The following is a 27,469-nucleotide window of genomic DNA, read 5'->3' on the forward strand; positions in this document are numbered from 1 at the left end:
TTCCTCTGTCATGGTAATAAAAGTACCAAGAAAGAGGCTTGTGAAAGACTTTTGAGGAAATCCCTTGTTACCTGCTACTAGTTTGTGTAACCCCAGCAGCACAGCAGAGGGACATCTATTTCTGGCTGCTTTGCTGACAGGTTTAAATAAAGACTGTGGCCTTTGTGGGACTTGGAGCAGCCTTTCTGGACCACAAGAAATTCCCTGCAGCTACAGTGGTTTGCTAGGAGTTGTCAAGGGAAGGATGACAATCGATGAGCTGCAGTTCTGCCTGCTGCATGGAGATCTTGGTGTTTTCCTTTACCCTGAGCTCCTCAGCGGTGTGAGAGAAAAGCTGTGTCAGTGTATCTGACATTTCTTATAGGGAAACACGGTAGCAGTGGCTCTGTTTTTTCCCCAGCAAATCTGATGAAGAGGAAGCCCTGGTGAAGCATTTGTGCCCAGGAAGAATTAAGATGTGCAGTTTACCCACTGCTTTTTCACATAATTACATAATTGTTTTAGCAGCTTCCCTCCTCACGGGCTCCACACACATCTCAGTGACCAAGTTATTTGCTGGGATTTAACACAGTGCTGTCTAAACAAAGTATCTGTGAACATAATCTTTAATGATGTGCTGGGGGCACACACACTGCTCGTGGAAGTCTTGCCTGTGATTAATCAATTAAGCATAAGATAAACCTAACAGAGTTTTGGTAGATGATTCGAAGCCTGCCGAGGCTGAACGTGCATCTCTTTTGTTTGCAGTTCCACATTGGTGCTTCAGTGTTGTCTGAAATTAGATAAGCACAGAAATAAAATAACTCTCCAATTGTTGCTGTGCACAGTAGTGGTTCTTTCAGGAGTGATAGCATCTGCTTTTTGGAGAAAGCCACCTTTTTGTACCAATAGTAGCATTTATTGTACAGGCCTGGAGAACAGCTCCACTCCTGCTGCTCTGTGTGCAGGTGGGTAAGAGATTGTGGTTTGAGTTCGCTGATCTCTGTATTACTGTGCTGAACAGGCCGAGTCCTGGATGAGATGGGCAGAATTGCCATCTGGTCAGGAGATCTGAGTCCTCACCAGTCTATTACAGGTCTTTTCTGAACTTGTGGGCTGTGTCAGTGGATTTGAGAAAGCAGCTCCTAGGGAGTGAAGTGTTCCTGCTGGATGGCACTGATCCCTTTAGGATCCCTTTAGGATCCCAGAAAATGCAGCCCTGCTGCCCCTGAGCACCCAAGTGTTGTCATTGTGAGCAGTGCATGTCTCTCACCCCCTCCCCAGGGGAACAGAGGGAAATCAAATACCAGCAGAAGCAGTGGACAGCTGTGAATTAGTTTTCATGCTGCACAGTAACTGTTGGAGAGGTGGTGTTTCAGAAGATAGAGGTGCATTTTATTTTTCATTTACTTGCATTCAGAAGATGTGGTTTCTCCTGCTGATGATGTTTCTGAGAGTTCATACTGATAAAGGATAACTAATAGTTTCCTATTATATATAGTTTTTGCTTTCCTCTGCATCCTGTTCCCACCTAAAGGGATGCAGGATTTGTGCAGAACACGCTGTGACATGGCTTGTGCTGCTTTTACCAAAATGACAGTCTCCAAGTTTACTGTTTATAAATATTTCTGCATATAAATTAGTGATTATAAATATTGCCTGCAGCTGAAAACAAGCTGGTACAACCCATTCAGCCTTGTCTGCCCCTCAGAGAGCCATTGTTCTGCTGAGGAAGGTAACAGATGAGGAGACAGAGCTCTTCTCTGAGGTGACACTTGTTTTTCCTACTTGCCATTGCAGGCAGATATGTCTCTGGATATAAATGTAGAGGAAGATATGTTGCCTTCTGTTCAGCAGCTTTTCCTTTTCATGCCCAAGTCCCTAGAGGGAAATAGGCTTTAGTGGATTGGGACTCTTGTTAGGAATCGATGCAGCCTTGTGATATGAAATGAAAATTAATGGCACTGCCAAGAGCCTGCTGTGTTCAGGAGCCAATGTCACACATCTGAGGCAGGGACAAGAGAAGACCACAGAAGACATGATGGGTTCCTGCCTTCTTTTCAAAATTTGGAAGCTGAAGTGATGGCTAGAGAAGTTTTGTATCTCAAGAAGCCAAATCTCTTTGCAGTTTTGCCTTCTAGAGAGATGTCTGGGGTCATCCCTTTCATTCAGGACACACGCTGCAAGAACTGCCTGGGCTGTTGAATTTTTGGTTGCACTTACACCCAAGTTCTAAATATTATGATGGTAGGCTCATCTAATAACAGCAGACTAGGAGTTCGATCATCAGTTTTACAGAATCACAGAATAATCTGAGTTGCAAGGGACCCACAAGGATCATCAAGTCCAACTCTTAAGTGAATAGCCCATACAGGGCTTGAAGCACCAAATGTGGTGTTTTTAGCACCAGGCTCTGACCAGCTAAGCTAATCTCAGGGTCTCTTCACTAAAACTGGCTTTCTTCCTTTTTATTTTCCTGGAAATGCTGCCATTTCCTTATCCTCTTTTGGGTGTTACAGACACTGCAAAGGGAGAGTTTGTGTGGGGGATCTTGAGTTGTATCCAAGTGTCTCTAACAAGTGTTTCTAGCAGCTGTGTTCTCAGTTCATTGATTTTTGCCGACGTGACAGTAAAAATAAAAGTAACTGTACGAGGGAGTGAAAAAGGGTGAACAAAAAGCTCACAAACCTCCCAGTGTCTGAAACTAAGCCAGTCCTCGCTGTGAGAGTGGGAAGAGTCCTCTCTCTGCAGATGTGTTTTGTGAGCAGCAGGTCATGCAGACATCAGAGACTAGGAAATAATGACTTTGTGTCAGAGCGTGGCATGGGCTCTTGTGCTTCCATTACTTCTGTTCCCACTCAGAGTACTCGTTGTACCATACTTCCAACATGATAAACATACCTGGAATGGAAATGTCTTGGCTGTATCCACATGGAGAAGCTCCTAATTATAGGAGGGGTGCTGAGGCTATGATGACAGTGCTGTATGAATGCAAAGTGGTGCTTTCCAAAAGTCTCCTCAAGAACCCTCAATTCTGCCTTGTCTTGCATCTGTTCACCTCAGCATTTTGAGGTCAAGTTGTTCCCGTGATGGGCGTGTTTTCAGAGGGCATCTTGACTTTTGCAATGTTCTGGATAGATCTGTCTCACCACTCTCACTCTAATAGCTGAAAAGAGGAGCTGCAAAGGCAAGTTATTAGTAGCATCTCTCCATGGTTCTATTTGTGACCATATTGCATAGCCTGAACGTAGTAGGTGGATGTTGGGAAAGGAAGATGTAGTGAGAAACATCTGAGTTAAGTAATACTTCTGGAGGGAGTTGGACTGTCTTTTTCACAGACATTTCAGCTGAACATTGTGAGAGTGAAAAGCTCTCAGTGAAGAGTTTTTATCACCCTTGCACAGCAGCACCCTGGGCTTCCCTGGCCCTCCATCACAGGCTGCTCATGTTGGGCTTGTGTGGATCAGTTCAGAGAAAAGGGGTAAAATAAATAACAGTGCACATTTGGCCTGCAGAGCCAAGATTGGAGAGACAGGAGATGAGCTGGACCCAGCTCAGCACTTGGAGTAGGGAGTGGATTTGCAGGGCTGGAGCTGTAGAGGTCGAGTACCCTGCAAACACAGCTTGCACCAACAGCACAGCATCAGCAAGGTTCCCCTTTGCATCAGCCAAGATGTTGGGTCAATATTTTCTTTGCCAGCTTCAGTGCAGGTTATTGCTAAATTCAAGCCATTAAGAATGAAAGTCTGCAATCCACATGTAATTTTAAAAAATTGCTTAAAAATGAGATTGTAATTAGTGCAGCAGGAGGCAGGGTTTTTTTAAAAAAAAAACAATTGCACCATGAAAACTAATAGAACCTTGATGCAATATTCAAAGTGCCTGGGCCTGTTTTTAGTTATGCTGGTTTTCTCCGAAAAAGGCCCATAAAATTTATATTATTTTAGAGCTTTAATTAGCTAAGTATGTAAACTAAAATAAATAAGAGTTTTGGAGACATTCAGAGGGGAAGACAAGACAATATAAATGTTCATTCTAATTCTTATTTAGATGAAGAGTAATTATTTCCTTTGATGTTAAATCACCTTTTCTTTTTCTCACTCCATCCATGAATTTTCTCTCTGCTAACAGAACCTTGGGATTTTATTCCCAACACTTTGGCCGTGTCATTCTGCTTTATTAAACTGGCAGTTTGTTTGAACACTTCAGTTACTCATTAAATTTTACATTTTCTCTAGCTGTATTAATCACTGCTTTTTATGAACTGGGAATGTAAATGATCCCTTTGCCATCTACGCCGTGGGATAATTTGCCTTTGTAAGAGGCTCCTCAGCATTTCATGCAGTTTTCCTAGTCTTGTAATAAGTGGGTTTTTCTCCCTTCACTGTAAGATTTACTTTGGATCCTGCTTTTTACTAATGTTTTGCACAAAGCAATTCCCCCCAAAAGTCAGATTTTCATAAAACTAACAGTCCTGTTTACGTGCTGCTCTGGCATTAAACTGTGCATATGCAAATGGCAAAATGCAAATGTGGGAATGTGTTAAAGGAGCCACTCTGTGGCTGGGGGAGAGAAATCACTTCTCTCAAATCCCCAAGCCTTCCAAGCATGCTCACACAGATGAAAACTGGCTTAAATCCCTTGGGAAAATTTAGCTTGCAGAGATCAATAATGTGGGAACGTGGCACAAAGAGCCTGGTCACAGAGATTAATTCCATCGCTGATAACCCGGCTGGGCTGTGGCACAGGGACGGCAGTGAGGGATGTGGGGAACGCAGCAAAATGTCTCTGTCTCTCTCTTGGTGTTTTACACTTGGCTGTTCCCAGCACATTTCCAGGAACGTGGAAGCTCCAGGAGAAATGGCCTGGTTGTCTCAAGAGCTGGGGAAGGGAATCCAGTCCTCTGGATGGGGTTGAAGTGTTGGGATCACATGGGAATCTCATTCCTTGCCACAGCTCAGGAGGATGAGGAAACAATCAGAATATCCTGAGCTGGGAGGGACCCCCAGGATCCCCCAGCCCAGCCCTGGCCCTGCCCAGACCCCCCAACAACCCCACCCTGGGCATCCCTGGCAGCGCTGTCCAAACGCTCCTGGAGCTCTGGCAGCCTCGGGGCCGTGCCCATTCCCTGGGGAGCCTGGGCAGTGCCCATTTGGTCCCATCCACACTCCAGTAAAACTCTGGGATTAATTTTCTGTCCCTGTAACTCTGGCTGTAGGGAGTCTGGCAATTAAAAGATGAATATTTAGTTTAGGAAATGTTTCCATGTGCACAAGTGCCCCAGAGTTGCTCCAAGACTGCTGTAATATCAGTTTGTCCAGTTTTACCCTCAAGGATTCGATCTACATTTGAGAAATGCCAAACCTGGAAGAACTAAGCAGCTTCCCCATGGAGCAGCAGGCTTCCCTTGGCAAGTGGCTGTGATGTAGAAAACACCAATGTTTTTAGGTCTGAGACACTCAGGTGTCCCCTGATCTCCCTGGGATAGTTCAGGTTTGCTCTGTTTCCAGGAGCTGTGCAACAAAGGCTCCTCAGACTTTAAGGACAAAATCCACTGACTGGGGGTCCTGGGACCTTCTGAACCAGAGGATAATTCGATTTCATGGCTTGGAAGGGTCAGGGAGGAGAGGAATGACCAGACTGCTCATGATAGAGTAAAAGAGGGGAGAAACTTGAAGTGCCAAAGGATTGAGCTGTCTCAGGACCAATTGGTTTTCTCTTGCTGGATGCTGAGGCAGTGACTGCAGAGCTCTCTGCACCCACCAGGCTGTGTGTGTGTGAGTCAAATAGATCAAAACACACTTAGACTGCTGCGTCTTTCAGCAACATCTTTCATGCAAATTGTGGCTTTTTTCCAATAAATTACCCTTAATTTGAATCAATAAAAAAATCTGCCTTTCCATTACTGTGTGATGACTCTCTCTGGCTCCCTAGTGAATTCAACAAATCTGTTTCATGTTCAAGCCTCCAAATTATTTTGATGAGAAATAAGGCAAAGCAGTATAAACTAAGTTTTCTGCATGACTTTTCAGGACCAGGTGTCTGCACTCTAATTCACCACATTTTGATGACACCCTCCTTGTGTTTTAGATGTGGGAGCTGAAGCTGAGTCTCATTCAAATTTGTGTTCTTGTTATTGCTATTCAGAGCCTGAATACTTGTTGGTGAAAGGCTCTAATACTCCAGTAAGTCCAGGAGCAGCTGCTAAGTTTATTTAGATTATACTTTGTACCAAGCTCAAATTGTCAATAATGGAACTTTTCCCTTCTTATGATATTCCCTGATATTTTTTTTCTCAGGGTAAGTTTAGGCAGAAACCACCTGAAGTATTTTACCTTTCAGGTATGGGTAAGCATAATATTTCTACACTTTTTATTTTTATTGCCATCTTCAACTGACTTACCAGATCTGGAAAACTCATTTCAAGGGTCTGTAAAACCCTGAAATCAGCCTAGAAGAACATGGTGCAAAATACTTTATTCACAGCTTTGATATGTCCAATAACAAGCAATTATTTTTATGTTCTTTGAGGCTGAACCTCTTTGAGGCTGAAATCATGAATCACTTGAGACAATCAGAAAGTAAAGGCTTGCACTGATCAAGGGCTTTTATTGCTGAAATTACAACTGGAGCTTGACCACAAATAGACATCCCTTTTCTAGTGGTGGCATTTAGATTTTTGAAGTCTGTATTGTGAGTCCTAGAGGAATTGGTATATCTTCTACCCATTTTGATTTGTGGAAACCCCTGGACTACTTTCCTTCCCCTGGAATATTTCTTATGAAGAAAACCACTGTACAGCAAATTTAACTATCCTGGGTAGCTTGTTTTTCAGTCATCTTTAAAATAGTCCGCAGTGTGTCAGACAGCCAGAAGAAAAAATTAAAGAAACTTTGTTAGGATTTGAAAAGTGTGATCTGGGTGGATGGGGGAGAATGTGCCATCAGAATGATTTGCTGCATGAATCACCGTGACTAAGTGTCCTTTACTTATTTGCCTGGGGTTGTAAAAGTCTGGAGTCAGAGCCTGAGGGGGTTCCTGCCTTTTCCTCCCCCAGCCCTGCTGCAGTCATCCTGCAGTGTAGGAAGCACAGCCCAGGGTCACGGTGACTGGGTATATGGGACAGTGTGGGAGAGAAAGAAATTACATAAAGAGGGAGAAATACCCACCATTTCTTGTTCTGTGCTCCTCTAATTGTGCTTTATAATTGAAGCCTAATGAAGTACGCTTTGGAAAGTGCCTGAGCCATTCAGATTGAGTTTTATTTTGCAGTTTCCCAGCACGGGAAGCCCAAGTCTGCATCTGCAGAATTAACCTTGGTCACCTCCTGTTGCCCTGAGAATTAAACCTTCTGATCTTGTTTTCATGGTTTCTAGCCACTTTCCCAGGAAAGTAACTATAAACATAGATGTTTATACATTCCATTAAAGAAATGCCTTTTGATGGACGTTTCTCACAACCAGTGTGGTTGAGAAGGTGATAACCTAACTATCCAATCCCTGGTCATTGTCAAGTATCTATAAATACTGGAACCACGGAATAAAGCTCTCTCTTTTTCCTGTCACGCATTGAGCTGTGTCTGTGTGAATCACTTGGTGACCAACAGGGACAACCTCCTCACCAGGACATGTTAAAAACTCAGGGTTCCTCTGGCTGCCCATCGAGGCAGCTCCATGCCCGGATCCTGGCCCAGCAGAGGTGGTGGCACTGTGCCTTTCCTTGGGGTGACAGTGGCACCGAGGAGCCATGCTGCTTTCTTCCCCTTCCACCCTCTGCAGACACCCCAAATTGTCTCCAAAAAGTTGAGGGATGTTCTTTATGGAGGCTTTTCTCCTTATTTATAAAGCAGTGGTGGAGCTAGTCAGACTCATCTGATTTTACATCTCAGTAGCAAAAGGGAAGAAGCAGCAGAGTGAGATCATCCTAAAAGGGGAGTTGGAAAAATAAATGGGATTATTTTAAAGTTTGTCCTTTGAGACTCTGGGCTATGAAGATAATGCCACCTAAAAATTTCAAATTATCTTTGGAGCATCATAAGGGTGAAGAGTGCTCAGAACATTGCTGTTAATGCAGGGAACAAAAAAAAGGAGGTTAAACCAATCTAATGGATTATCCAATAAACACAATTAATGGTTGACAATATTCCTACAAATGAAGTAGTAGGAAAATCCAATAGACTGTTAAAAAAGGAAACAGAGAGGTATCTTTTTTCACTCCTGTTTGGAACTCGAGGGCAGGCAAGTGTAATGAAGTACAGCAAGTGCATTATGCCAAGGGTTTTGCAAAACATTTTTAAAGTGTGATTGAAATGCTTTTGTGTGGATTAGAAGTTGATTACAGCACCATAAAACCAGAATTGGAGTTGAGAGGTATCTAAGGATCTTAACAGTTCACTTTTCATTCGCGAGGTCTCCACACTGTGCCTTCAGAAAACAAAATAACACAGCTGAAATAAACCTTACAATGTAAAATGGACCATAATGCACATAATACAGTTATTTTTGTGCTAGTCAGTGTTTGAGTGAATGCCCATGTTTTCTCAAATTGAGTAAAATACAAAAATCAATGGCGCATGGGGAGAAAGGTCTGGGGTTGGCTTTGGTTTGTCCTTGTGTGAACAAAGTGAATCAGCCTCTGCTCTGAGTGCTGTGTGAGGTTTGCTGATGTGGTTCCTGGGGCTGCCCATTTGGACACCCATCCCACCCTGTGGACCAGCAGTTTTGTTTGAAGACAGCTGGATTTTACAAAATGAAGAGATATTTGTACAAAACAGCACACAAAGAGCTGGGTCATGGTATATTTTTCTCCCTCCAGCTTCTTTTCCAGTGGGCAAGAGGTTTGTAAGCACTGGATTTTTAAGTCTTATCCTTTGAACAAGCCTGTCTGGCCAGTCCTTTCCTGTGTCCTGTGCCCAGGTCAGATGCCCCAGTGATCCTGGAGCACTGTGATGAGTTGGGGAGGAGCATTGCCCCAGTTTCTGACTTTGGAATACATTCTCTGCACTTGCTGTGTGTTTTCTCCCTCTACAAAGAGTATTTAGTTGTTCAATGAGATGTGGCTCACTGGGAGCTAATGGATAGCTCAGAGACACCTTTGTGTGGGAAGTCACTTAAAAAAAAAAAAAAAAGACACATTTGTTTTGGTAAGAATTTTTTAACTTGCTTTATAAACTGTGGATTTTACAGCCTCTGGCTTCTGGGAAAATATAGTGCAGGTAAATAAAGAATAAAACTTGCTGCAGCAAACCTGATTTGAGATGACCTCTTCAACAATAATAATGGGATTTTATTCACGTGGTACCTAATGTGCTATACCCCACGTATTTACTACAAAGCAGTTGTGTCCTGAGGAAAAAAGGATGTTGTTTTCCCAAGGTGATGGAGGATTTCCAGATGTCTGCTGCCTTTGGATTATCCTCAGGACTTTAGAAAATCAGGTCCAGGATTAATTCAAGAGGGAACCAGCAGCAGTGAGTTTATTTAGCAGAAGCTGCAAACAGTCAGTGCATAAATGAAAAGCCTCTGGATGTGAGCACTGGAAGTCTTTTAAAGGCTCTGTAATGTCAGGAAAAGGATTTGTTCTTTCTGATGATGTATTAGAGGGGAAAGCAAAATGTCAGTGTCAAGCCATGTGCACCTGAGAGAGGGAGGGAGCAGAAACTTTCCAGCAAGGGTGGGAAGAAGGAGGGTGTTGCGTGAGTTCAGGAACTTAGAGACTTAAATGGCTTTTTTGAATGAAAATATGGAATGAATCCTTTAGGTTTTCACTGATGCAACATGTAGAGATGTAGAAGGAAAAGGTTCAGATAAGATTTTTGGGATTGGGGCAGTTGGTTGTTTGCCCCTCAGGCTCAGTTTTTTGCTCAGAGATGGGGTTTGGGGAGCTCTGTCTCGCCTCTCCCTTTCCCCAGATCCACCCCATGGCTGGGCCTGGATCCTTCCCTTTTTTCCCACTGTCACAGCAAGATGTGGCCAGCAGAGAACTCTGCAAAGCCCAGCTCCATCACAGGCTGAGCAACATTCCTCAGAACTTCAGCCTTGTCTACCTTTGCAGAGCTGCTCAGGAAAACCTTTCCCATCTTGCTGTAAATACACAAGACAGCTTCTTAAGCACTAAATTCCAAGTGAATATTTTGCATATAAACATTTATTTTCTTCACTGTTATCTAGCTTAGAGCTGACCATTTTTCTGCTAGAATGTTGCAGAAGCAACTTGGCTTTTTTTTTTTCCTGCTGGCTGAAGCAGTTCAGGTGGATTTATTTGCTATTACTTAGAGCACCGTAACAAAGTTTTTACATTGGCTTCAGGAGGAATTTCTTGCCCTCTTATTTATGGCAGGTGTGTATGAATGGGGGAGCTGGTTTGGCTTCCATTCTGTTTTGCAGAGCTGATTTAGACTTGCAGCAGTTTTCAAAATCTTTGCAAGCGGCCAAACTATTTTTTGGCAACTATGCTAGACAGGAAGGGTGAAGGTATTAATTTAAAAATTTGGAAAATGGGTTGGAAAATTGCACAGCCTATTTTTACCCTACACCTACTCCACCCAGGTTTTTTTGTTGGTTTGTTTTTTTGCTCTCTGGTGAAAAAAACATTCCAAAGTTTGGAAAACTTGATGGTGTAGCTTGAGAGGCAACTGTAAAAAGTGCAGTCAGAGTCATTGTTTTAACACACAATGTCACAAAATGATTGTAGCTGCTGTTGTGATGCTTTGTCTTTCTGGCATGGCAAACTCAGAGTGCAAAGAGCATGGTGAGGTACAGGCAAATTATTTTGTGATTAGCAAAGTATGTGTAATAATAAATCTTACTTATTATTCATGTAAACTTTGGGTTTGAGATGCTTTCAGTTCTGCTCTAAGTCTGAAATTTTTAGGATAGAGGCCAAAAGGAAGGACAAAGAAATTAACATAGAAAAGTAAATTTTGTTTTAATAGGTTTCAAAACTGATTTACAAGTGAGTTCTTATCCTTAGTGCTCTGCCATTCTTTCATTGAAGAAGAATTGTTAAATTTTTTTTGTGTGAGTGATCACAGGTTGACCTTGGGATAAGAACAGAGCTCTGGGCTTGATTCACTTATCCTCTGCTTTTGAGATGAGAATGCAGAGATGCACTTCAGATCCCCTTGGCAGGAAAGGAGGTTAAATGTGTGTTTGAGGGGTTTGCTGGGCTCAGAATATTGGCTTAGTGCTTCCAGCTGGTGTTCCTGTGCTCCTCCTGTCCTTCAACCCTTGCAGATGTATCCAGATGTGCAGCCAGGCTTCTTACAGTTCTTGTGGCTTAAGAATATTAGGATTTTTGTAAGACTTCCCACATGGTTTGGGATTAAAGCTGTGACTTGAGCACTCTGTGCTGCTTTTGCTGCTGTGTTAATCACCTTCAGTCTGTGACAGGGCCAGTGATGTTCATAGAATCCCAGAATGGTTTGGGTTGGAAAGGACCCTAAAGCCCCCTCCAAGGGTCAGCCTGGAGGAGAAAAGACTCTGAGGAGACCTTAGAGCACTTGCCATTACCTAAAGGGCTGCAAGAGAATTAGAGAGGCTTTGTGAAGGCATGGAGAGATAGGACAGGGGAAAATGGTTTTAAACTGAAAGAGGGCAGAGATTTAGATTAGATATTAGGAAGAAATGCTTTACTAAGAAGGTGGTGCAGCACTGCAGTTGGTTACTGAGAGAAGCTGTGGCTGCCCCTGGATCCCTGCAGTGCCCAAGGCCAGGCTGGACGGGGCTTGGAGCAGCCTGGGACAGTGGAAGGTGTCCCTGCCATGGCAGGGGGTGGGACTGGATTAACTTCACATTCCTTCCAACTCCAACCATTCTGTGATTCTTTGAACTGAGTCTCATTACACCATTACATTCCTTACTTTTAACAGTGCATGGGGTGCTGTAGAGGGATCATGCTTCTCTCCTGTTCCCTTCAAGAAAGCAAGCAGCTCTGATAATATATGTGGAAAAGAAGGGATTCCTTATGTTCTTCATGCCTTATCTTTCACACCCAAGTGAGGCTTGTGCTGGAATGTGAAGATGGAGGTGAGCTAGACAAAATATTAGCATGCTTTGATGCAAAACACAGATCTGAGTCCTCCACCTCTGACACTCTCAACTTTGAACTTGAAATCAAATATAGAGCCCACATTCTGGGCCCTGGTTGTTTGTGATTTACACTCTGCTTGGTACCAGCCTCAGAACTGGAAGTGACAAGTGCTACCAGACATTCATGCTGTAAACAGGGATGGGGACTGTGCCAGTCCCCATGTGACTGGGAACCTGGAGTGGAATCTCTGTAGCTACTTAAAATGATACAAAACCACAATTATATTTCACCTTTGGAAAGCAAATGGTCTTTAATTGTCTGCTAAAACTGCGGTTTGCTAAGATTAAATGTAGGATTGATGACTGAAAATAAGGATTTCTGCAGAAAAAGCAATATAACCACAGTCTGGGCTTTGTCCCATAGAGTGTACCTGCTTCTTCTCTTGGGTTCAGCGGGCAATGACTCTGTAATTCACTCCTTAAAACACCAGTAGTGGTGGTTTATTGTGGAAGTGTGCTAAACCTTCCTGTTTACCACAGGTTTAGTGTGGAAGTGTGCTAAACCTTCCTGTTTACCACAGGTTTAGTGTGGAAGTGTGCTAAACCTTCCTGTTTACCACAGGTTTAGTGTGGAAGTGACCCCAAGCACAGGGCTATGGGGGAGAAAAGAGCTGATTTTCATTCTCCTGTGAGTTTCAGGGGATGGCTTGCCAGGTTTGGATTCAGAAGTGCTAATTGTCCTTATCCAGCTTGAGCCCTGGTGCTCAGAGCTGTCACTGCAGGGCAGGGGGCAATGAACCCTTCATGGCTCAGCCTGCTGAGCAGTGACTGGGGAGGAGCCACTGGTGATGCTGGGATGATCTGTGTGAGAAATAAAATAATTTTAAAAGCATCTTATGGATCTTGTTGTCAAGAGGAAGCAGGAAGGGACGGGCATGGTTGGGAATGGCTGTTTCATGTTGTTCTTTGCAATGAAATCTGAAGCTGCTTTTGATGTATCTTATGAACAAAACTCAGGTTCAGAAAGATGTGTTTTGGAAACTCAGTTCTGACTACATGAGAATAAATCCATAAGTGACAAGAGCTATGGAGAAACCTTATGAAATTTCTGGAAGGTCAGAATGATGGGGAGTGAGATGTTCAGCAGAATGTGTTCACTTTGTACAAAAAGTGAATTCAAAATAAAACATTTCCAGCAGACACCCTGAGCTACAGCTGGTTTTCTTCCACCATAAAAACCTATTCTAGTGGAAGGTGCCCCTGCCCATGGCAGTGGATTTGGAACAAGATGATGTTTAAGGTCCCTTCCAAGCCAAGCCATTCTGTGATAAAAGTTCTTTTCATGGTTAACTCACATTGCACATGGCATCTTAACACCTGGCTGGAGGAACACTGCTTCCCCGAGGCAGCAGCCAGGGAAATGAATGGTTATGTTTGTATAACTTTGAGTTCAAGGATATTTCTGTCAGACTTGAATGCATCGGTTGATTTGTGTTTATTTTTGGGATACGGGGGAAAATGAAGTTTTCCTGTAGGCTTTATTAGAGCATGGAGTGGAATATGTAAGGCAAGATTTAAAACTAAATAGCCTATTGTTTCCTGAGGTGTTTTCAATCATGAAGCCTTGCAGTTGGTTTCCCCTCCCCTCCATCTGCAGAGCTGAACCCTGTGAAACACATCCAGCTCTCTGCTGATACCTGACTCCCTTATCTCTGCCCTCTTATGAATTGCAGAATGTTTTCCAGCCCTGGAAAATCACACTTTGCCTGTGACAAAATTTTTCCGCATCTATTTATGTAGTCTCCTGCCAACACTGCTATGAGTTTGAAGCAAGTGGTGTGGCAAAGCACAGGGGAATGTTCCTGGTGTCTGCAGGTGCTGGGCAGGAGCTCAGCCTGGCACTGCTCTGTTCATGTTCGGTGTGATGCACTGGAGCTGGGCTCCTGGCAGCTGAACACTGAGCCTTTCTAAAGCTGCTCTGAGGAGGATTTAACCACCACTAAGTCAGGCTTGTTGGCAGCTGAGTCTGCCTGGGTGTCACCTGGGTAAATGGAAGTCACTCCAGCTCCAGAGAGGATTATCCAAATGGGACCAAAGTGGTTTTCAAAATGAGAATTATAGAACTCCAGGATGGTTTGGATTGGGAGGGACCTTAAATCTTATCTTGTTCTACCCCCTGTCATGGGCAGGGGCATCTATCCCAGGGTGCTCCAAGCCCCATCCAACTTTGGATTTATCCACATCCAGGGGTGGCATGTCCACAAACTCTCTGTGCAACCTGTGCCAGTGCCTCTCCACCCTTACAGTGAAGGATTTCTTGACAATATCAGATCTAAATAATTCCCCCTTGTCCCATCACTACATGCCCTTGTGAAAAGTCCCTCTCCAGAAGGCTCTACTTTAAAAAAAAAAGGCAGTAATTAAAGCTGAGACTGGTTTACAGCTTTAATTTTCTGGGATGCCTATAGCTTTGTTGTTTCAATGGGTTTGGTCCCAGGCTTTTCCATCAGCTGAGCAGGGCACTCAGCAATGGAACAGGTGGGACCTGGTGGCAGGACACAGTGCCCTGGGGCAGGGGGAGCTGGACCCAGCCCTGGTGTGGGAAGGGACTCCAGACAATGGGATTTTCTGGTCGGGTGGACATTCTTCCTCCTCCTCTTCTGCTTGCTGACATCTGTGACAGGCACTGGGATCTTTATTCCCAGTGCAGCCCACCTCCCCGTGCCCTGTGTGCAGCACAGTATGATAAGAACCCAGGGATAAAAAAGGTCTTGATGCCAGGTCTTGCTTCACAAGGCAGGAGTGAGTTCAAAAAGCAGCAAGAAGTCAGGAAAAGCTGCCTTTTCTTCTGGCTCAGTAAAGGGACAGACAGCAGAGGGTGTCCCTGCAGACCTCGCTCCCGACCTTGGCACGCTCATGCATGGAGTGGCTGTGTCAGCTGCCTTGTCCTGCCTCCTCTCCTGTCCAGAGTAAGAGATTGTTTTAGTCTTGAGGCATTGCTGAGTGAAAAAGGGGAGAAAAAACCCCTATTTTCTATATAGAGATAGCTACTGCAGCCACCTCTCAGCTCCAAATCATCCCCAGATGGGAGGGGTTGCAGGAGGGGTGTGGAGAGGCAGAATGGGCTCTTTTATAAAGACAGGCACATAAAACATCGGTGGGAATGTAGTGGAATAATGCAATGGATTTATAGGCTTCAAATGCCTTCCCCAAACTGCTATGCAGGCTGTCACTAAAATGGAAAATGGATATAAGGTTGTATAATGTACCCACAAAGTAGTGTGTGATTTAACAGCAGTACTTACCATTTGCATTGAAACAGGCTGCAATTGCTAAAATCAGAGGGGAAGCTTAAAGTCCTAACGTTTGATGGTGGATAGGGCTGTAGAGAGCAAAATTCTGCTCACTGGGGTTGATTAGTTCTATGTGGCAAAAGATGTAAGATAAAGTGGTCTGCATACCAGGATCAATTGCTGGGGGAAGAAAATATGAGCATATTTATTTTCTTTTTCCCTTGACTGGCAAGATCTCAGTCCTGAGACATTGCAGTGTTCTGCCCTCAGTTTTAAGGTTATGAACACACAAAATCCTGACAAGTCTGTTATTCATCAGGCTGAAATCTTACTCATATGTACCAAATGTCTGGGCAGGCTAAATGGATCCATCAGCTTTGGTTTGAGCAGAATATTCTGCCTTGTTAATTTATTTATTTAAGGGGATTAAAGAGAGTCTGAACAGCTATCCTGGGTTCCCTGAGGATTTTAGTAGTGCGGGGCAAGAAGGGCCATTACAGTGGAGTGATGAGATCTTAATCACAATGTGTTCTTGAATCAAGCTTAGAGGCTCCTAATAGGTTCTTCCAAAGGAACTTCTAAACCCAAAGTGAATTCATCACTTCTCTTGATGGTCTATTTCCCTGTTTAATTACCACATTTTTAACAATAGGTACTTTTTTTTTTTCTTTAGGGATTCTTTTACGCTAATTTTCATCTCTTGCTGGCATTTCTATTTTAGAAAGCACAGGACAAAGCACTTTCTTCCTCCACCCTGCAAAGGAGAAGTAAAATTCCCCAGACTTGCACACTTGCTTGTTTCAAAACTGGAGTTTTGAAAAATCCAAGTGGGTTATTTTTGTTATTTTTTAAATTATGTGTTTTGTCTCTTGCACTGGGAAATAAACTTGTGCTTCCTAGTTTTGTTAATACCTCTGCTATTGTCTCTTCCTTCCCCATGAAAGTTTCATGTCCTTGTAAGAGAAGTTCTGCAGATGATGACAGTTAGCAAAGTGTTCACATCTCCCCAGAAAATTGTGTTAAATTGGGCTCTGTGAAGGAGAGAAGAGCTGTGCTTATGCTCTCAATATTACATCTACATCTCTGGGGTTGTTAGCATAGCTCAGTGATTTCAAGGAGTTAATATTCTGAGCCCTAAAGTGGATAAAAAACAGAGGGAAAGATGGAATAAGAGTGGGTTAATGGGGATTAGAGAGCACTAGAATTGGTTGCTTAAATAACAACCAGGAGTGAACTTGCTCACCAGCCTGCTCCTTTATGTGATCTTTCCTTGTTTTATTCTCCAATCTATCACAGCAATTATACGTCACTGAACACCTGGACATTAAACCTATAAAGCCTTTTTTGACAGTTTTCAGTAGACTCAAACTTGTACTGTCAGTCTGTTTTATGTTTTAGAAAGGGTTTGGACTCTTGTAGCCAAATTTTGCACAGTTGACCGGGGATTTCAGCATCTGAGCCCCTCCTGAGTACATCCCCCTTGTCCAGCTGGGAGAACCCCAGGCTCAGCATTCTGCCCCTCTTGTGCTGGTGGGAAAATTGCTGTGTTCCTTCACCATTTGGCTTTTTTTTTTTTAATTTTTTCAAATTTACTGTTTTTATTACTTCAGTATGAGAAGCACTTAATTAACTCAGTGAAGGAGGTTCCAAGGAGATTTAGGATTTATTAATGTGTATTTCTTTCCCTGATTTTGCTGGGTTTAGATCCATAGCAGTGACGGCCACTAAAATTTTCCTTGGGACCATCAAGTTCCCCTGGAGGTGATGTGCCAACTCTCCATTCCCTATGGAAATCCTGGACAGACATTCCAGTTTGCAGAGCAAAGAAAACTTTCCACTTAGGACAGTGCCTGGTCTGCAGGGAGATCAGGGAGGTGGTTAAAAACCAGAGTTTCAGTCTTGTGAGAAATTTCCTCATCTTTGTATTTGCATTTATTCTGCATCAGAATGCAAATAAATATTTTCAATATTTCCAATCAGAATTGAATTTTAAAATATGCTTTTGGATATTTTTCTGTTTGTTTTCTGTCTATGCTTTTAAACTTTTAAATTAATAATGTTTTTGTTTCTTTGGGTTTTTTTAGAATACAGAAGTATTAGATGACTCAGCTTGTCTTTAAAATAGATTATTTAAAAATCATTTATAACAGCTGCTTTTGAGCAATTGTGTCATCTCATTTTTTTAGATTAGAATCTCTTGTTTGTTTTGTAATGAAATGCTTTGACACTTGGAACAGGAAATTAAGATAAATATTCAGCATACAAACGACAAGACAGGTGTTTTTTCCAGCATCCTTCTTGTTCCAGAGAAATGCCATATTTCTTCTGCAGACACGTTTCCGTGCTTTTATAAATTACCCCAGAGCTGGAAATTTCCACAGTTTCTTGAAAATTTTTCGCTCTCTGATTCCCTGCAATTTCTCCTGCTTCAGAAAATTGAGTTTGAATCAGTTGACAAGACTGGAAACTTCTTTGGCACCTTCCCTTTCCCCGGCTCTGATTGAGCGCAGGACACAGGCGGGTGGACGTACGTGTGCTACAGGGATGTGGGCACACACAGCCCCCGTGTGTGGCACCTCAGAGTTTCTCCAGGGGGATCCTGAAGAGCTGGATTGTGAGCAGGGTGGCAGAGCAGGAGGTGCCAGCCCAGCCCCAGGACGTGCTGCTGGCAGGGCCAGCTGTGGCTGCAGCTGGAGCGGCAGCTGCTGTGGCTGTGCCTGCAGGTCCAGGGAGGAACGAGGCTGAGACAGAGCTGTCAGCTGCTGATCCACACTCAGGGCAGCACTCACAGCTAAGGAACAGCAGGTAGCTCACTTGCAAGAGAAAAATGACTGGTTGTTTTATTTTCCTGAGCTGGAAGAGCTTGCCTCCATTTCCAAGCGGACAGTTCTGTTTCCAGGGCTGCTTCCTCTGGCTCGCCTGGGGTTTGGCTGCTTAACCAGCAGCACTCAGCACTTCCAGAAATCCACTGACTTCTCAGCCACACAAATGCTTGTGCAGAGCAGTGTAGAAGCCCTGGTTTCATAAATGGCAGCCTGGAGACCTGGAGAACATCAGGTCCTCGTGGTGGGGAGGAGAGCTCTCCCAGAGGTGGGCACACAGGGCTCTCCTGGCAGTGTCTGTGTGCACTTTCCTGCCCACTCCAGCCCCCAGAGCCCTCCTGGAGGGAAGCACAGAAGAGCTCAGCCCTGATGAGAGCAAGAGTTGGTTGCTGTACCTGCACCATTTGCATTTATCAGCCCCTGCTGCTGAATCACCCTGGATCTTGCACAGCTTTGCACTGTTGTGTTTCTGTTCTCTGTGCTGCACCCAGGTACTGTCAATGTGTTAAAATCAAATGTTCTGTTTTGGGGACAAGGGTGGCTTCCTCTGAATGTCCTCACACCACCTGGTTTAACAGGGACTGTATCCACTGGGCAGAGACTCTGCTGCAGACAATGTAAACTCACATTTGGCTGTGCCACAAATCCAGAGTTTATATATCCTGGAAAATCTTGGAAATCCTGAAGTCTGATTTGAGTGAGCAGTTGCTCTGAACATTGACCCACACACTACAATATCAAACTGGGGACATTCTCCCAAGTGCTGTTTCCTCCTTCCCTGATTCTTGTGAGCTGACCCACGTTGTTTTAAGGTCCCTTGTACTCATTCTCTGCTATAGTCAACAGAAAAATAAAGATTGGGTTTGTTTGTTTCTTTAAATCATTGAGTTGATTTTTTTTCTTAAGGTGTTTTTTTCTTCTTGAAAGATTTCTAGCTCTTTTTGCTTTAAGGGGATAATTTTTTTGACTTTTTTTTTTTAATAAGGAAAAAGAACTGTTTCTGTAATGATTTTGGAACTGCTGAAGGTAGCTGAATACATTTATTTATATGGATGGAGATTGAGGACAAGTTCATCTTGCACTTGTATTCATAATCTTCAGTAAAATGTGCTTGAAAATAAATACCACTGATTTTGCATAGGCCCCTGCCTGACCTGGGCATTCTGTGAATGTTCTGTTCAGTGCCCCAGGTGCAGGAAATTCCCTTTCTTTTTTGCCAATTCCTGTTTTGCTGATTTCCCTTTGTAGTTTTATAGAATTTCTATTTCTCTAGCTCCTGATGTGCCAACAGAGCATACAAGATTGCATTGGCTCATTCCAACATAACATTAAATTAAATGCATTTTTCTTTCTGGATTTTAGCTATGGCACGGACAGGGTCATGTTTCTTGATTTAAGAATTTGTTTCTCAATTTATTGCCAATAGTCTTCTTACAAATTCCCTTGTCTTGAAGTGCCTTGATGCAATAGGAACTCTCACAATACTGTCCCATGCCATTGCTGGTCCTTGACTCTCTGAGGGAAAAGCAGTGGGTGTAGAGATTTTCCTCCTGCTTTTAATTTTTTGTTTGTTTTAAGAACCATTTGCTCAGATATCTCTCTTTCTCAGGTGTCTGGCATGTAATAAAAATTTAAACCCAGGTTGTAATTCCTGGAAAAAAATTGGTTGGTTTTCAATGAAATCACCTGCAAGCTGTCTAATTATAATTCCTTCAAGATTTCTGCATCTGTACTTTCTTGTTGCTGTGTAATTCATGCCCCTTCTCTGTTACACTGCCTTATCTTGGATGTCAGCTCTGTCTAAATTGTTCTTCTCTCTTCAAATAACAGGATTCGTATGCTCTCCCCCTTCTCTGGTGTCACTAACGTCAGTCTCGGTCTCTTATTTATCCTGTTATTATTAAAGCCTCCCTTTTTAAACACTGGATATTTCTTTTTTCCCAAAATGCAACATTTTCCTCCTGTCATAAAGCAAGCACTTCAAGATTTTCAAAGGCTCTTTCAGAAAGGCTGGGAATTAGATTCTTGTGGAGACCTTAATAAAAAAAGACCTCATGTATTAACACACATTGATTTATTCATGGTGTTTCATTACAAATAAGTGAGGATCCCATAATATCAAAAAAGGTTAGGAGAGCAGCAGAGCACGGTACATTATATTGACAGCTCTGTTGAAACTGAGCTGCCTTGGGATTGAATTTGGAGCTCAGGCAAGGAATTGGCTGGTAAATAAGTCATGAGTTTCCCTTGAAGTGTCTGTATATCAGAGGGTTGCCACGGGTGAGCGTGCTGAGCTCGAGAGGCTTCAAGGTGTGCTGGCACCAGCTCCAGGTGTACTCAGGACATCCCTCCAGGTCTGGCACCCTCCTGGCTTAAACCAAGCCCTGCACCACGTGTAAATCTGCACTCTGAGGCTCAGAATGAGGCAAAGAAAGGACAGCAGAAGCTGGTTTCCACAGAGAGAAGGGCTTTTGCCTAAAGATGTGATGGTGTTTATTTCATTTAAACATATCATTTCATTTCAGCGTATTCTCTGTAGCAGAGGAAAAGACTTCCAAAGCTTTTGTTGTCAGAAAAAGGTAGCATTGTTTTCAGCTGCCTTTTGGGGAGATGAGTTGCCAAAAGGAAACGTATCCATGTTTGCACTGAGGGTTTTCATAAGCTGTGGGGCTTGCAGGGGCGATTCTCACAAAAATCCTGCCGGTCGTGCTGTGTGCTCTGGTTTGACTACAGAAGTTCTGAGCTTGGGAACAATCAGCAGTTCTTTGCATCTTTTGTTGGAAGTCAGCACGTGCTGAGGCTTTAGCAGAGAGAGGAAATTAGTTTTTCTCTAAGTAAAGCCTTGGAAAAATTGTCATGTTCGTTTGACAGCGCCTAAATACAAAACCGCTCACGGGAGATACGGAAATAATCCTGGAATAATTCCTGACCTTGTGTTTGCAGTTCAGGCTCAAGAGGTGCCAAAGCAGGGGAGCAGAGAGAGTTGCCAGGTGCAGGAGGCCCCTCATCACCTTCCTGTCCTTGTCCTTCATTTGCAGATCACATACAAGGCCGTTGGGTCCCTGGATCCCAGTGCTGACCTGTCCAGCCAAAGAGGAAAAGTCTTCAAGCTCCGGAATGAAACCCATCACCTTTTTGTGGGATTGTACCCCGGCACCACCTATTCATTCACCATCAAAGCCAGCACAGTCAAGGGCTTTGGGCCACCCATCACCACCCGGATTGCAACTAAGATTTCAGGTACTGCTTTGGAGAAGAAGAAAAAAAAGAAAATTTCTAGGGCTTTGTGCTTTAGACTCCAAGTTGATGCATAAAATTATAAAAAATACTGAGCTTAATATCTCTCCAAGTGTAATAGGGCAGAGTTTTGAAACAGCCACAGACCTTTGTTTGTTTGGGCTACAGATACAGGGTTAATTTGTGTCTGTCCTAAATATCCCTGGATATCTGTGGAGCATTTTAAATGAGAACCTTCATTAGTTCCACAAATGAGCTACCCTTATAGTAATTATTGTTAGCATTATCTGCCTGGCTGGGGAAGCTCCTTCCATAATGTGGTTTTTATTTTCAGTATGTACCAAAATGGATGTAATGAAGTAATGGAATTAATAGTGAAAAGAGACTAAAAATAAGGGAGAAAAGCTGTTTTCCTTGGGGTTTTTTATGAGTAAGAGCAGAGGGAGGGCTTGAGGCAGACAAGAATATGAGAGACACTAAAATAAGGAGGCAATGGCAAGGAGAAGGTGGAAAAAAAAAAAAAAAAGAAGGGGAAACAGGCCAGTAATCAAAAAATTTTTAAAAAAAAGGGATGGTAGTGGTGCTATTGGGCAGATATATGTGGATTTTAACCTTTAGTTGATAGCACTAAAATAGGTTCTCTAACAGAGCGAAAAGCTGTCATTTTTTGGACTATTTTAACTGTTTTTTCAGCAAAGTCAAAATACACATCTGGAACATTCAGGACACTGGTAATGCTTGAAATTATGGCTGGTTATTGTAGAAAAGATTGCACTAGAGTATAGATTTTTCCACTGCCCTATTTCAAAATCAGTTAATAATAGCAAGTTGCGAGCAGTAAGTGACAGGGCAAATTTTAAGGAAGCAAAGCACATCTCCTCCCTCTGCTTGGGGTTTGAACCCTTCACATTTAGCACTAAAGCCCTGAACCACTTGAAGTAAAAGCCTTTAAGTGTCCAAACAGCTCTGTGGGCTGTTGGGGGTTCTGCAGCCCTGCTGGGAAGGGACAGCACAGCATGCACTCCATTCCCTTGTGACCAGAGAAATAAAAAACCACAGAAATGGTCTAGGGGCCTTTTCCCCTCTGATTCAGTTTCTTTGCATTTTATCATCCCACGAGTGCTCCAGCTGCGTCAGCAGCCTGCATAAGTACCAACTAAATGCACACTGAGCTTGGGTTATTGACCTTTTTACCCCCCATCTTCCAAGCATCTGACTCTCAATGGGTGGGTACAAACTCCATGCAAGCATTAGGCTATCTCATTGCACGGTCAAGTTTTTGATACATTTTCCAAATAATTTGAAAATGACCATTAAACTTGCTCTAAGAGGCAGCCTCAAGGTTATTGGGGAGCAGGAGGATTTTTTCATTGACAGAATGTTCTTGTGAGGCTGTATTTATTTTTTCCCATGGAAAGACAGCTGTGCTGTAGCAATGTGGGAGTGTATTTGTTCCCATGGGTGCCCCAAGCTGTGCTGCAGTGCTGTCCCCTCGGGCCAGAGCAGGGGCTCTGTAATCCCTGCTGTGCCTTTGAGGCCAGCAGGGTGAGGAAGGGGATTTTCCTCCTCTCCTCTGCCCTCATGGGACCTCGCCTGGAGCTCTGCTTCCAGCTCTGGGGTCCTCAGCGCAGGAAGGACCTGGAGCTGCTGGAGCGAGTCCAGAGGAGCCCACGGAGATGCTCCAGGGGCTGGAGCCCCTCTGGAGTCAGGCTGGGAGAGCTGGGGGTGCTCAACTGGAGGGGAGAGGACCTGGGGAGAGCTCAGAGCCCCTGCCAGGGCCTGAAGGGGCTCCAGGAGGGCTGGAGAGGGACTGGGGTCAAGGACCTGGAGTGACAGGACAAGGAGAATAGTTTTAACCTGACAGAGGGCAACATTAGGTTGGATATTAGGAAGAAATTCTTCCCTGGAAGGGTGGCAGGCCCTGGCACAGGGTGCCCAGAACAGCTGTGGCTGCCCCTGGATCCCTGGCAGTGCCCAAAGCCAGGTTGGACAGGGTTTGGAGCAGCCTGGGATAGTGGAAGGTGTCCCTGCCATGGCAGGGATGGGACTGGATGGATTTTAAGATCCCTTCCAACCCAACCCCTCCTGTGATCTCCAGCACCTTCAGTGATCTCTGGTGTGGGTGGTCACCGGGGATGTGTCTCCTTTCAATGAGTCACTGCTTCCCCTTGATGAAGAGCACCTTATTCCAGAGAAATCCTTCTTAAGCAGTTGACATTCACTGTGAACGTATTCCCAGTTTATTGACAGGGAAGCCAGCAGCTGAGCTGATAATAGCAGCCCCCATTCTTGACAGTTTTCAGGCATTTAGATAAAAATCCTGATTGTAAACAGGATTATAGTGGAAGTCACTATGAGAGGATTAAATTTGGGATCCCCCACAATGCAGCTTGCCCTTGTGAGCTACAGATGAACCATTCATGTGAATTCTTCTGTTTGCTTTGTACTTTAAAGTTATTTCAGCAAAACCTGCATCTTTGGAAGAAATTTGGTGCTGCTTTGACCTCATGATCTCTTCAGGTCTTTAGCAGTAAAACTTGTCCCAAACAGATGCCTGCTCCTGGGGAATGAAGAAGTAATAAGTGAAATATATTTCCTAAGGAAAGCTGTCCTACTTTCATGGAATGGTCCTAAGAGAAGATAACAAAGCAGAAGGAGAAACTAGAGTTTGGCTGAGTGGGTTTTTATTCAGTGGGTTTCTGTATTGCTTGGGGGAACACATCAGAGATGGGGTTGCCATGGCTGGGCAGTGCCCGAGGGTGGCACTGGGATCTCTGCAGCCACCTGCTGAGTCAGCAGCACTTTGGGGTAAAATGTCCTGGGTTTGGGTGCAAAAATAACCTGGCTAATTTGTGCTCCTCTCTTTTCATCTTTTGTGTTTCCTAGCATACCCTCCAGCTAATCAAGGGGACACAGCTTAAGTCTGTGCATTAAAATCCCTTAAGATGTGAGGGCTAATCCACTGACCAGAACAGGGAAAAAGGTTCAGGATTCAGGGGTGCTTTTCTTAGCTCTGCCACTGATTCACTCCTGCTAATAGTTTGGGTTTTTTGGTAATGTCTATTTCCTCACCTTTAACACTGAAGGAATGATCCCATCTCAAGGGCTTACTAAGTCTTAAAAATTCAAGACAAGATTTTCAAAGCCAGCTTGAAGATTGTCCTACTCCCATTTAATTGGAATGGGTAAAGGGTGTACAAATAGTTAAGCAGTTTTGATCATCCTGGTCAACTAGGAATGATTTTGTTATTTCATTTGAGAAATATTAATTTGTTGTTAATTAGTGATGCTGCCATCACTACCAAAGGCTGGTGCATGATGAGCGTGTTGCTTTGTTCCGCTGCAGCGCCGTCCATGCCGGAGTACGACACGGACTCTCCCCTCAACGAGACTGACACCACCATCACGGTCATGCTGAAGCCTGCTCAGTCCCGGGGAGCACCTGTCAGGTGGGTCTTGTGCCTTTTCTTTTCACATTTCCCTCCTCTCCTTCCTCCCCAGGCTTCCCACACTCCTCTCTCATTCTCCTGTGATAATGGAGCTGCGGAAAGCAAGCTCTGACTGAAAGGCCAACTCAGCTGTTGATTCTGCCTTTCACAGTCTCTTTTCATCAACGCTTCAGCCTCCTTGCCTCCCGCTGTTAACCTCCAGGAAGGATTGCTGCTGGCACTGTCGGGGTTATTACCCTCTCAGCATCACTTCAGATGCCTTTGCAGTGCTGGAGCACAGCGGGATGTGGAGCTGGAGACTCAGCATCCCCACACGAGGGTGGAGGAGGCTCCAGGTCTCCGTCCTGCCCTCTCTTCCGTGATGAACAAGGCCTGCCCTGGCTTTAATGCTTGTGGAGGTATTTGCTCAGTTTCTGGCTTTAACACACCTCTCACATTTGTCATGCAGCCGTGCTGCTGGGCTGGCTGTGCTGTAAAGCAGAAACAGTCCAGCAAAAAGGAATTTTGATTTAGTGGGGCTTTGCTAGCATTGACAAGCAGATCCTGCTGCAGAGCAGAGGATTTACAGAATCACAGAATCGTTAAGGTTGGAAAAGACCTCCAAGACCATTGAGTCCAACCTTTTACCACTCACCACTTTATCACCCAGCCCAGAGCACTGAGTGCCATCTGCAGTCATGTCTCGGACACCTCCAGGGATGGGGACTCCACCATCTCCCTGGGCACCCCCTGACAATGCCTGACCACCCTTTCTGGGAAGAAATTCCTCCTGTTGTCCAAACTGAGCCTCCCCTGGCACAGCTTGAGGCAGTTTCTTCTTGTCCTGTCCCTGTTCCCTGGGAGCAGAGCCCAACCCTCACCTGGCTGCCCCCTCCTGTCAGCACATGGAGAGGGAGAAGGTCTCCCCTGAGCCTCCTGTTCTCCAGGTTAAACAACTCCAGCTGCTCCTCCCATGACTGAGTCTCCAGCCCCTTCCCCAGCTCTGTTCCCTTCTCTGGACACCCTCCAGCCCCTCCATGCCTTTCCTGCAGTGAGGGATCTAGAGCTGGACACAGGACTCAAGGTGTGACCTCAGCAGTGCCATGCCATCCCTTCCCTGGTCATTCAGGAGCAGGGAGCTGCCCAGGCACCCATGGAATAGAATGGGCACCTTGCAGGGAACCTCGCTGCAGCTGGGCTGTTCTGAGTGCTGATGTGGGACACCCACCTGCAGCTTGCTCCCTGACTTGGAGCTCTGTACTCAGCACTCTCTTCCATCTCAGTGAATTTGTGTTTGGTGCAAGGCACCAGCACAGGTGACCAAATTTCCCTTCTGAGCCCACACTGCCTGAGCTGTTGGCAGTGGCAGGAGTGCCAGCTGCTCCTTCATCCTGCCACTCATCCTGCCAGGCTCCTCTGCTGGCAGCAGCAATTGGAATCACTTCTAAAAACAGTGGCCTTGCAGAGGGGTCCAGCAGGTATTCGTTACCTCCCTGTGGGATCTTCAAGCTTTTACCTCCAGTTTTCAGAGGAGACTCTTGAAGTTTTTCCCATGGGTGTTATTTTAAAAACACCATAGCTCCTCCTTTCGTAACTCTTGGGTTTCTGTATCCCACTGACAGGTTCTTAATCCTTTTGAAGGATGCTCACAGAGTATTCAGGAGCAAATTGTTCCAGATGCAAACTACTGGATTTAATTAAATATCCTGTATCAGCTGGTGGTCCCCCCATTGTGTTGTGGCTTGGCCCCAGATTGCACTGACAAGCTCAAACAAACAAACAAAAAAATCTGTTCTTTAAGTACCATCCCTTCTCTGGTTTTTCTGAGTAATGTATTTCAGAGTTTGCCTTTCAATCTCTGGTACTCCATATGAGCGAATTTAGGAGGCTATTTTCTGAGTCCTTTAGGGATGTTTTTCTGCTGGAAAAGAGCAGTAAAATCACACAGCTTTGTTTTGTTTTATTTCTTTATATGGGGGAACATTCCTGTATCTCGTTTTACCACCTGCTGTCTTAGCAGTGTTGCTATTTTGTCTTTTTATTGAAAAGTCCTGTGATTTTTCTCAAAGTCGATTTACTGCACTTTAACTGCATTCAGTGAATAATGCCTTTTCCAGCAAATGCATCTGTACATAAAATTGGTAGAGATTTTTTATAAATTTTCACTCTGATTTCTTTAATTGCATCGTAGCCTATTACACACGTTTGCAGAGAGTGCAATATTTACATGCCACATCTAAATGATAAAATTATTTCCTATTATGAGTCCATTTCATTGACTTACAGATGTGTGTGAGAAAAGCAGAAGGGCAGGGGGAGTAAGGGGGAGGGAGTCTTGGGAAGAATTTTAGCTTTTTATTAACTCTGACAGGCTCAGAATTCTTCCCCTAAAGAACCATCCAGACTGTTCTTAGGCTAACCTTAATAAATCCACTTATTTCAAGCTTCAATTCTCCCAACCTCTTCCTTTTTCATTCAGTCTGCTCTGCACACTGCCCCATTTGTGAAATTCTCTCAAAATACCATTTCCAGAAGTGGGCTCCATTCCCTGAGAGGAAGATCAAAAGAATAACTTGAGTAACCTATTGTGAACTGCTTGTGGCACCCTTAACACACAAGAACAAGGTGGTTTTTCCTCCTCAGTGTGTTTTATTCATGCAGCTGAGATCAAATGTGTCCTC

At 44.1% G+C, this 27,469-nt stretch overlaps 1 protein-coding gene across 7 annotated transcripts in view; it reads left to right on the forward strand.

Annotated features, from left to right (window-relative positions):
• Nucleotides 1-27,469, forward strand: part of PTPRT (protein tyrosine phosphatase receptor type T) — a 436,478-nt gene that overhangs the window by 298,130 nt on the left and 110,879 nt on the right. For all 7 annotated transcript variants that reach the window (XM_088064391.1, XM_088064395.1, XM_088064397.1 and 4 more), the window contains exons 10-11: nucleotides 21,162-21,363; nucleotides 24,707-24,809. In XM_088064391.1, coding sequence (XP_087920517.1) covers nucleotides 21,162-21,363; nucleotides 24,707-24,809 — 305 coding nt within the window. The remainder of the gene's footprint in view (nucleotides 1-21,161; nucleotides 21,364-24,706; nucleotides 24,810-27,469) is intronic.

This window comes from Pseudopodoces humilis, chromosome 19 (genome assembly GCF_049639895.1).
Source record: "Pseudopodoces humilis isolate 2021_Gansu_Grassland_sample_001 chromosome 19, ASM4963989v1, whole genome shotgun sequence".
Classification (NCBI taxonomy): Eukaryota; Metazoa; Chordata; class Aves; order Passeriformes; family Paridae; genus Pseudopodoces; species Pseudopodoces humilis.